A 12,303-nucleotide genomic window follows, 5' to 3' on the forward strand; every position below is an offset into this window, starting at 1 on the left:
CCAAAACCGCAAGTTTGCCTTGGGAAATCATCCACAACTTAGATGTGGATTATCCGGCAAATTTATTTTCTCATAATTTTATATATATTTTTATATATAATTTTCCTGGCACCATGCCGCTGATGTCTCTGTTTCCGGTCTGGGTGCCTTATAATTCCAAATCCTGTGACATCAGAGGAGTTCAAGCTCCAAAACTCTGTTGCTCATTTTATCAGTGGAAAGGCAGCATGTTCAGTATTACAAAGATACGTTGTGCTCTCTTCTACACAACACCTTGCACAACCACCCACTCAATTAGCATTTCCTGTGCTACAGCCTTGCATGTTAGAAAAAACAAGTAGAAACTTGGCTTGCCTGTCAATGCACACGTAAACATTGAAGTTCTTTCTCTCATACGGACTCTTAATTCATGGAGAACTGCAGATTTGTGGCAATTTGGGAAAGAGGCAGTAAAAATGCTAAGTTTATTTATTATTCAATCAAAGCTATAACCCACAAAATAATTAGGTTAACCATCCATTTTCAGTTTTATCCAGCTGTCTTAAATCATAGATTGATAATATATTTTTCAGTCAACCTCTCATTCAGTCCATCGGCTGATGCAATGGAGATGCGAGTTTTTAAACAATAAGAACCGTTATCGTATCTGCTCTAGGCGTAGGAATAATTTCATCCATATATACAAATTCTTACTTGTTTCCACACAACCTTTCTCAGAAAACCAGTGTTGAAGTTACTGAGTACTGACCAAGGCTGGACTGGCTGTACCGGTCATCGGGCATTTCCCCAGAAGGGTAGGGGGCACTTTTGTTTTTGGAGGGACGGTTTTTGTAGCAGTGCAACAGTTTTGCCCACATGTCTGCAAATCCACACAGCATACCATAGTCATGCATACAAAAAGACTGCTGTGAAAAAGAAAGTGTTAACTTGGCAAGGATCCAACATGTTGATGGATGTGATTGTGTATGAGAAACATAGATCGTGTAGTATTTTGTTTGTAAAGTGTGTTTTTTGTTTTTAATAGGCTGAAAGGCAGTCATTTCAACCACAGATTGGCCGTCTGGAGAAAGAGCTGCAGATGACTAGTGAGCAAAATAATTTTCTAACCAGCAAACTTCATAAAACTGAACGAGAAGTGAATGCCTTGAATACCAAAGTAAGCACTATTATTGTCAGCTTCATGTTTTTCCGGTAGAGAAACATTCTAGTTACCAGTTTGCAAAGCATTTTTTTTCATACCAAATAACTCTTAGCAATAAAAAAAAAAATCCTTATGATAAAAATCATTAGAATTTTTTTTCAGGTTTAGCAGTCTGTGGCTTGCTTTTGCTTGGATACATGTTCCACTGCATACCAACGTGGTAAAAAAATGATAAATGCTTACAATATCAGTTTGTATACATGGAGAATGTTTCACTGGCTTATAAAATTATATATTGTACAGTGGTGTTTTTTCTTTTTGCAGCCAGAGAGTGTTCTAGCCATGTTACCAGCGTTGATAATATCTTTACACCGAGAGAATCAAAAGGGCACCCTTGTCAGCCGTTAGTTGGAAGCATCATTCACATGTATGAGCCCACATTCATCAGTTTTGGCTCTGCACTGGCAAACTGCCATTTAATTGTTGCAGCAGAAGGTTGAGTGTATGGGGGTTGCTTTCTTTTTCTTCTCTTTATGCAGCTCAATCAGGGATAAAATGATCACCTGTCAAGTCCATTATTAATGACTAACTCATTGTCCATTATTACTTCTTTAATGGACATCTCTGTCATCTAGTTACAGCAGGCATGGGCCACCATTGTGCTCACCACCAACCACTTGAGTGGAAACAGTCAAAGGCTTTAGGCAAAAACATTCTAATGCATTTGGGAAATGTGATGACCTTTAACTAGTTTGCTTCAACTTTTATCAGATTGGCTAGTGGAGTTTTTGTTTCTGATAGCCTGTTTGGCTGCAGAGACCATACTGTGGTATGGGATAAGCTAGGGAAACCCGTGGCATTTGTTGACTTCTAAAGAGTGCACATGCATGCCTTCATGTGCTGTGCTCGCTGATTTATTTATTTATTTATTTATTTTTTCAGTGACCGGGCTTACTGGTCCCTATCAAGAAGCCTATGCCCAGATCTAAAGGAGATGAAACACCCTAGTAAAATTAACAGCATCAGTATTGTTGAATAGGCTTTTCACCAAGACAACCAAAGTCCCACTGCACTTTGACTTGGCCCTGTAGCAATAGCCTCAGATGCACTGGATGCAGCTAAGAACCAAAGACCTGCATCTGTGGCTCAAGTGAGCACTGTTTTGTGGCTCACACCCTCATAAGCATTGTAACTCCATTCCCAGGTCCAGTACTGCTGCCACAGTGTGCTTCAGAGGTTTGACGGTCTCTCCTGGGACTGGTATTTGCACAAAGTATTGAGTTGCAGAAATATCGGAAAAAAGGGAAAAAAAATATTGTGTTACACATAGATATTGTGATGCTGTTTTTTAATATATATATATATATATATATTCCATGGCATGTGTAGCTGCAGATACACATGCTGTGCATATCTCGCCATCTAGTGTTGGGCTCGGAGTGTTACAAGTTGTTTTCCTTCGAAGAAGTCTTTTCGAGTCACGAGATCGAGGGACTCCTCCCCTTTTGGCTCCATTGCGCATGGGCGTCGACTCCATCTTAGATTGTTTTCTTTCCGCCATTGGGTTCGGACGTGTTCCTCTTCGCGCCGTGTTTCGGTTCGGAAAGTTAGTTAAATCTCAGAAAATTCGACTGTATTGTTTGCGTTCGGTATCAGGTTAGTTATAGCAGATCGACACCGAATAAAAGAAGAGCTCCGGTAGCCCTTCGGGGCTTCTATCCCCCGGCGGGTCCTGGTCGGCCCGACCGCGTGCGTCTTCAAGGCTCATGGAACGGACCCCAATCGCTTCTGCCCCGAATGCCACAATAAGTATCCTTACACAGATCAGCATTTGGTCTGTAATTTCTGTTTGTCCCCCGAACACAAAGAGGATACTTGCGAGGCCTGTCGGGCATTTCGGTCGAAGAAGACGCTACGGGACCGGAGAGCTCGAAGGCTTCAAATGGCATTGACGTCGTTAGGACACCACGACGTCGAAGAAGAGGACACTTTCTCCATTGTAGACTCTGACTCGGACGAGGCCGAAAGTGAGCAGCAGGCGAAAACCGTGAGTAAACCTGCCCCGGCCAAAACTCACACCAAAATCATGAAGCCCAGGGGACGCCACCGCCGGCAGGCCATGGCTTAACCTGTAAAATCGGTGACCAATCATCGACACCGAAAAAGGGCACACACGTGTCGAAGTCATCCGACTCCAGTCGAGATACCGGCAGAGAGTATACTCGGCACCGAGATACTGGCTCCAACCAACCTCTACATCGAGATACCGGCTCCGAGCAAACTCGGCACTGAGAAATCGGCACCTCGAAACCGAAAAACGTGGCTTCGGAGGCGAAAAAGACTGTGGAAAAAGTTTCGGTACCGAAACACCCAGCATCGGAGCCGAAAACAAGCTCTTATTCCGCAGAACAAGGCCTTTCAGCACAACTACAAGGCCATAAATTTGGACAAGAGTTAGAGATGGGGGAGCCAGACTATACACAAAGAAGGCTCCATATTCAAAAAGACACAGGGAATATAAGAACTCTTCCCCCTATTAAAATGAAAAGGAAACTTGCTTTCCAAGACAGAGAGAAACCGCCAAAAGCAAAGGTGGTGAAAGAAAAAAACTCCACCACGTTTTTCACCACCATCGCCACAACGCTCACGGCAACTGGCACCAATTGAAACACCCCCTATGATGCAATCTCCAACGCACACAGGGATGACTCAGGACGACCCAGATGCATGGGATCTATATGATGCACCAGTATCTGACAGTAGCCAAGACTGCCACCCGGCAAGACTGTCACCACCTGAAGACAGTACTGCTTACATGCAGGTGGTGTCCAGAGCAGCAACTTTTCACAATGTAGCACTGCATGCTGAACCTGTTGAGGATGACTTTTTATTTAATACTTTGTCGTCAACACACAGCCAGTACCAGAGTCTGCCGATGTTACCAGGGATGTTAAAACATGCCAAACAAGTGTTTCAAGACCCCGTCAAATGCAGGGCCATTACACCTAGGGTGGAAAAAAAGTACAAGCCTCCCCCTACGGACCCTGTGTACATCACGCAACAACTAACACCTGACTCAGTGGTAGTAGGCGCAGCACGCAAAAGGGCAAACTCACAGACTTCTGGGGATGCACCACCACCCGACAAAGAAAGTCGAAAGTTTGATGCCGCGGGGAAAAGAGTTGCAGCGCAGGCAGCCAATCAATGGCGCATTGCCAATTCACAGGCTTTATTGGCAAGATATGACAGGGCTCATTGGGATGAAATGCAACATTTTATTGAACATCTTCTTAAGGAGTTTCAAAAGCGTGCACAGCAAGTGGTGGAGGAGGGCCAAAGTATCTCCAACAACCAGATACGATCGGCAATGGACGCAGCGGACACAGCCGCCAGAACTGTAAATACAGCGGTCACTATTCGGAGACACACATGGCTCCGCACCTCCGGATTTAAGCCAGAGATCCAACAGGCTGTGCTTAATATGCCTTTTAATGGACAACAGTTGTTTGGGCCGGAGGTGGATACAGCTATAGAGAAGCTAAAGAAGGACACTGACACGGCCAAAGCCATGGGTGCGCTCTACTCCCCACAGAGCAGAGGCACCTTTAGAAAGCCACACTTTAGAGGGGCGTTTCGAGCTCAAAGCACAGAACCCTCAACCTCACAAGCCAGACCCACATACCAGGGCCATTTTCAAAGAGGAGGCTTTCGGGGACAATACATAGGTGGACAGTTCCCTAAAACCAGAGGGAAATTCCAAAGCCCAAAGACCCCACAAACTAAACAGTGACTTCCATGTCACAAATCCCCAACACATAACACCAGTGGGGGGGAGACTCACAGATCATTACAAAAATTGGAAAGAAATAACTACAGACTCGTGGGTCCTAGCCATTTTCCAACATGGTTATTGCATAGAATTCCTACAATTACCACCAAATGTGCCACCAAGAACACACAACATGTCCAAACAGCACTTGGACCTACTACAGCTAGAAGTTCAAGCGTTGTTACAAAAAGAGGCAATAGAACTCGTACCCAACCATCAGAAAGGAACAGGTGTTTATTCCCTGTATTTTCTAATACCCAAAAAGGACAAAACTCTGAGACCCATCTTAGACCTCAGAACACTAAATCTTTACATCAAATCACTTTCACATGGTAACACTTCAAGACGTGATCCCCTTGCTCAAACAACAAAACTACATGTCAACATTAGATCTAAAGGATGCGTACTTCCATATACCCATACGTCCTTCACACAGGAAATACTTGAGGTTTGTAATCCAAGGAGTACATAACCAATTCAAAGTGTTAACATTCGGGATAACAACAGAACCAAGGGTATTTACAAAATGCCTTGCAGTAGTAGCAGCACATATCAGAAGACAGCACATGCACGTATTCCTGTATCTAGACGATTGGTTAATAAAAATCAACACTCAGAAACAGTGTCTTCAACACACAAAATACTTCATAGAAACCCTTCACAAATTAGGGTTCTCAATAAACTACCTAAAATCACACTTACAACTGTGTCAAATACAAAAATACTTAGGAGCGACAATCAACACAAAAAAAGGGATTGCCACTCCAAGTCCACAAAGGGTACAAGCATTTCAAAATGTAATACAAGCCATGCACCCAAACCAACAATATCAAGTAAAATTAGGGATGAAACTTCTAGGCATGATGTCTTCATGCATAGCCATTGTCCCAAACGCAAGATTACACATGCGGCCCTTACAACAGTGCCTAGCGACACAATGGACACAAGCACAGGGTCAATTTCAGGATCTAGTGTTAATAGACCACCAAAAACACACCTCGCTTCAATGGTGGAATCCTATAAATTTAAACCAAGGGCGGCCCTTCCAAGACCCAGTGCCTCAATACGTGATCACAACAGATGCTTCCATGCTAGGGTGGGGAGCACACCTCAACCAACACAGCATCCAGCGACAATGGGACACTCAGCAAAAACAACTTCATATAAATCAACTAGAACTACTAGCAGTGTTTCTAGCATTAAAAGCATTTCAACCATTAATAGCCCACAAATACATTCTTGTCAAAACAGACAACATGACAACAATGTATTACCTAAACAAACAGGGAGGCACACATTCAACACAGTTGTGTCTCTTAGCACAGAAGATTTGGCACTGGGCGATTCACAATCACATTCGCCTAATAGCGCAATACATACCAGGAATTCAAAACCAGTTTACCGACAATCTCAGTCGAGATCACCAACAGATCCACGAATGGGAAATTCATCCCCAGATACTACAAGCCTACTTCCAAAACTGGGGGGACACCGCAAGTAGACCTATTCGCAACAAAAGAAAATGCAAAATGCCAAAACTTTGCATCCAGATACCCACAGCCTCACTCCAAGGGCAATGCGTTATGGATGAGTTGGTCAGGGATATTTGCTTACGCTTTTCCCCCTCTCCCACTCCTTCCTTATCTAGTAAACAAATTGAGTCAAAACAAACTCAAACTAATACTAATAGCACCAACTTGGTCACGACAACCTTGGTACACAACACTACTAGACCTGTCAGTAGTGCCTCATATTAAACTACCAAACAGACCAGATCTGTTAACTCAACACAAACAACAGATCAGACACCCGAATCCAGCATTCAATCTAGCAATCTGGCTCCTGAAGTCTTAGAATTCGGACATCTAGACCTTACACAAGAATGTATGGAGGTCATCAAACAGGCTAGAAAACCTACTACAAGACATTGCTACGCAAATAAATGGAAACGATTTGTTTATTACTGTCATAATAATCAAATTCAACCATTACACGCGTCCGCGAAAAATATTGTAAGCTACTTACTACACTTACAAAAGTCTAAGTTAGCTTTTTCATCCATTAAAATACATCTCACAGCAATTTCTGCCTATCTGCAAATTACACATTCAACTTCACTATTTAGAATCCCAGTCATAAAAGCGTTTATTGAGGGTCTAAAAAAGGATCATTCCACCAAGAACACCACCAGTTCCTTCGTGAAACCTCAATATTGTATTAACACGACTCATGGGTCCACCATTTGAACCCATGCACTCTTGTGAGATACAATACTTATTCTGGAAAGTAGCCTTCCTAATAGCTATCACATCTCTCAGAAGAGTAAATGAAATACAAGCCTTTACCAAACAAGAACCCTTTATACAAATACACAAACATAAAGTGGTTCTACGCACAAATCCCACATTTTTACCAAAAGTTATATCACCGTTCCACTTAAATCAAACAGTGGAACTCCCAGTGTTCTTCCCAGAAATCAGACTCTGTAGCTGAAAGAGCATTACATACATTAGACATAAAAAGAGCACTAATGTATTACACTGATAGAACCAAACAAATTTGCAAAACAAAACAATTGTTTGTAGCTTTCCAAAAACCTCATGCTGGGAATCCAATATCCAAACAAGGCATTGCCAGATGGATAGTTAAATGTATTCAAACCTGTTACGTAAAAGCAAAGAGAGAACTGCCTATTACACCAAAGGCACACTCCACTAAGAAGGAAATATACCAATGACAGAAATATGTAAGGCAGCCACATGGTCTACGCCTCATACATTCACTAAACATTTCTGTGTGGATGTGTTAACAACACAACAAGCCACAGTAGGACAGGCAGTATTACAAACATTATTTCAAACAACTTCAACTCCTACAGGCTAAACCACCGCTTTTGGGGAGATAACTGCTTACTAGTCTATGCCCAGCATGTGTATCTGCAGCTACACATGCCATTGAACGGAAAATGTCACTTACCCAGTGTACATCTGTTCGTGGCATGAGAGGCTGCAGATTCACATGCGCCCTCCCGCCTCCCCGGAAGCCTGTAGCCGTTATAAGTTGATAAAAATAAACTTGTACATTTGTAAACTTGTAAATATAACACTTTTAATCACATTATGTACATACATACTTACTCCATTGCATGGGCACTATTACTATATACACAACTCCTACCTCACCCTCTGCGGAGAAAACAATCTAAGATGGAGTCGACACCCATGCGCAATGGAGCCGAAAGGGGAGGAGTCTCTCGATCTCGTGACTCGAAAAGTCTTTTAAGATGAAAAACAACTTGTAACACTCCGAGCCCAACACTAGATGGCGGGATATGCACAGCATGAGAATCTGCAGCGTCTCATGCCACGAACAGATGTACACTAGGTAAGTGACATTTTATATATATATATATATATTTATTTTTTAAAGGTAAGTAAAATTAATATTTTTAAATATAGTTTGTAATTTAAGTGATTTGTATTTTTTAATTTAATTGCTAATAGTAAATAATTTACAGTGTCATAGCCGATTGCTGGTTTTGTAGGGGTTTCGGTGGGAAGTTAATTAACACATTACTTTTTTAATTTAATTGACTATGTAAATTGTCTGATGATTCTATTTTTAGTTGTTATATTGGGTGCAGGTTGCTGAGTTTATAGGGGTTTAAGGTGGGAAGTTAATTTAGTAATAGTTATTAATTTATTAATCCTTTCATTGATTGGTAATGATGTAAATTGTTTAATAATTATAGTTTGTATATTATATATGGGCTCCTGGGTTTGTAGGGGGATAAGGTGGAATGTATGAAAGTATTAATAAACTAATTTATTAACTATTTAATTTATTATTATTGTAATTGTTATGCTTATCTCATTTTAATTGTTATGCTTATCTATCTTAGATATGTTTTAAGTGAAGGTTGCTAGGTTTGTGGCAGTCTAGGAAGGTAATTTAGTAAAAAAGACAATGTATTGATACTTATTAAATTGTTAGGTAAATTGTTTAATTGTTTATTTTTATGTTAGCTATTTTTTGGTTAATTATTTTTTTCTTTTTTCTTATTAAGAGTTCTTTATTGGTTGTTAATTATTAATGTTATTTAGGGCCACATTATTTACTATGAGTTAGGTGGCCGGACGAGCTGACCGCCAAACATGCAGGGCGGACACAACTATCATACAGGAAAGGCTGGCGGAAAACTCAGTTGTAATCAGCCAGGCGGGCATGAGTTCAGCGCCGCCCTGACTGACTACAATTCAGACCACAGTCAACCCCCGTCAGAAACCATGTTCCTGACGGTTCCGCCCGCCTGGGTTATAATGTGGCGGTCGGTCCTTGAACTTGTTTTATGTTTAAAGCAAAGTACTTTCCGTTCTGTTGCATAGACTGGAGTGGGAATAGTAAATTTTACCCCTGCGAAGTCCAAAGCTTTCCTTACAGTTGCACATACTGTAGTGCCAATAGTAAATTGTACTCCTCTGAAGTCCCAAATGCTCACACCCTATATCATGTAACACTGCCCAAGTACATGACTACTCAGTAATAGTGTACCCAGTAACAAATGACATAATTTTTGTGTGACATGATGCATGTTAAAATCGCATGTGTAGGTAAGTATATCACAGATGCAATTGAAGTCATGTAAGGCAAAATGAATTCCAAATTGCGGGCAGCATACAGTCAGTGAAAGAGTGGCAGCCAGAATGCAGATATAAAAAACTTATATATATCACCACAGTGGTGTGGTAAATCAATGTGGTCAGAATGCAAGAGGGAATCATATGTCACAGTCCGTGGGTGTCAAGGCACAGTGAAAGTTCATGTGCATTGGCAGTGATGGGTGAACAGCCCCGGGGACTGGTGCAGACGCGTAGAGTGATGTGCACAGGTATCGGACTGAGTGCATGGTAAGGCAGGGTCTCTGGATGGTCCCCATGTGTATTGTATACTGTCCATGGCAGGCAATACTGGGTAAGTGCCCAAACACAGAAGACCTGTCGGGTACATAAGTCCCAACCATCGTTGATGAACACCACCCAAACCAGTGAAACTAAAGAAAAGGGAAGGGAAACCTGTCCCGCTGACTCCACAAATCATATTCCAGAACCCCATATTTTCCTGTTGTAACTAAACATATTTGATAGAGACTTCTAGCTGCAAAATCCTTACCTTAGAATTTCCTGGCGTCAGCTTGGAATCCAAAATTTTCGGCTGAGCAGTACCCTGCGCATGCTGTCGGGTGACGTAGTTCGGATCTGCGTGTGTCGCTCTGATCTGCGTGGTGTCGTCAGCGTTGTTGGAGCCGCCTCTGTCGTCACGGTCACCTTTAAAGGCACCACCCCGGCGCGTGTACATCAGTTCTTTTCCTTCCGTGACGGTAAAGCACAGGTCCGGATTAGAGATTCGAGCTGCCATTTTTGGCAGTCAAGTTTTTCGTAGTCTGTGCGAGGATGACATCAAGGAAGATGGGATTCAAGCTGTGTTGTGCATGCCATTGCACCATGTTGGTGATGGACTCTCACCAGGTATGTCTCTGATGCCTGGACAGAGACCACGACTCAGTCACGGTTTCGACTGCAGGGCCAAGACTCCTAAAGCTTTGAGAGAGCGGTCTCTGAAGCTTATGGCGGCCCGGCAGTCGACATCGGTTGGTGCAGCTCCTAGAAGGTCACGGTCCCGATCGAGGAGGAGGTCGCGGGACCGCTCCAGGAGCCCAAAGTCCTCTTCTTCGCCCTCAAAGACCTCTGGGGACTCAGTGAAGAGGCAAAAGAAGAAGATGATCCAGAGCCGGAACGGCATCAAATAACATCGATTTATATTTCGGCACCAACAGGGGCCAGATCAATGTCTGAGGCTTATTACGATCAGCCAGACACAGGAGGGGAGTGGGAGGGGTCTCAGGACCCTTTAGAATTTGGTTTGGAGCATATGGACTGGTATGAGGAACTACGGAAAGCGGACTGGATACCTCTCCAGATGCTGCCATGCTCTGACCTCCTACTGTGGCTACAGAGGAGGGTGCTTCAAATGCTGTGGTGGTACATAGGACTGCTGAGGTCGTGGACCTAGATTTGCCTACGGTGCCGGTCAGGACTAACCCCCTGACTAAGGTGCTTCAGCAGGGGGATTCTACAACGGAACCAATGTTACCCTTCAATGAGGTCCTCGCTGATGTCCTGCTGGGGACGTGGTCCAAACCCGGCACTGGGGCTCCTGTTAATAGGACAATTGGCGGCTGCCATCGACCAGCTCCTAATGATCATAGTTTCCTAACTCAACACCCCACCCCGGAGAGCTTGGTGGTCAAGTCCTCCACTTGCCATGGTGCCTTCCCTTGTGCTCCCCCAGATAGGGAATCCAAGAGGCTGGATCAGCTTGGAAAGAAAATATTTTCTTTCTCCAGCCTGGCATTGAGGTCAACACACACCTCATGCCTATTGGGCCGTTTTCCCCATACTTTATGGGATACGGTGGCACAGGTGCTGCCCCAGGTCCCGGAGGGCGTGCAGGACACTCACACAAGCTGTAAATGATATGAGAGATGCAGCAAAGTTTACCATATGGTGTGGTTTGGACATGACCGACTCGCTGAGTAGTACGATTTCATTGACTGTGGCCCTTCGTTGCCATGCCTGGCTCCGTATGTCTGCCTTTTGGGGGATGTAGGAATCTGGCCTGGTGAACATTGCGAGGGTGCTGGGCAGAGGGGCCCCTGCCCATGCCAAGTGCAGGGGCACACCTGTGGCCCCCTGCACCTGTTCTCCACCAGGCTGGCGGAGAACAAGGTCTTAACCCACAGGTCACATTCATTGCATTTATCACAGTCACCTATACACATTGCTTTATCTGATTAAATTGAAACTGCATTCAAAGACTTACATTTGAAAGCATTCGAGTTAATACACCAAGCCAGCTAAGATATTATACTCGAGCAGCAAGTGACAGGTAACTATCCCACTGGATATGAAACACTCCTCATATTTTCCTCAGCATCCTGAGAGGATTCAGAGAGATCCATGTGGAGCACAAGCCATGTTTACTGATCCAGCTACATAGCTAATAAAGGATTGCCTTGGCTGAAAGACACCTTTTAGTGTGTGGCAACTCACAGTACTGAGAACGATCCCTGAATTGGTGGTGCACTCTCAGGACTTGTTCTATAGCTGTGGCACTGCTCAGTGGGTCTCAATTGATCCATCAAATAAGTAGTCTATTACAAAGGACTATGATTGTGTGCGAAATAGTAACAAATACTAAAAATTGTTGTTCTGTGTACTGTCACTTGTTTGATTCTATGTGTTTTTTTCTCACTGAGTCACATCACACTTTTATG

At 43.3% G+C, this 12,303-nt stretch overlaps 1 protein-coding gene across 4 annotated transcripts in view; it reads left to right on the top strand.

Annotated features, from left to right (window-relative positions):
• Window positions 1-12,303, top strand: part of CEP83 (centrosomal protein 83) — a 188,837-nt gene that overhangs the window by 46,443 nt on the left and 130,091 nt on the right. For all 4 annotated transcript variants that reach the window (XM_069229113.1, XM_069229114.1, XM_069229116.1 and 1 more), the window contains one exon: window positions 1,025-1,156. In XM_069229113.1, the coding sequence (XP_069085214.1) occupies window positions 1,025-1,156 (132 nt within the window). The remainder of the gene's footprint in view (window positions 1-1,024; window positions 1,157-12,303) is intronic.

The sequence above is a fragment of the Pleurodeles waltl genome, chromosome 4_1, assembly GCF_031143425.1.
Source record: "Pleurodeles waltl isolate 20211129_DDA chromosome 4_1, aPleWal1.hap1.20221129, whole genome shotgun sequence".
Lineage (NCBI taxonomy): Eukaryota > Metazoa > Chordata > Amphibia > Caudata > Salamandridae > Pleurodeles > Pleurodeles waltl.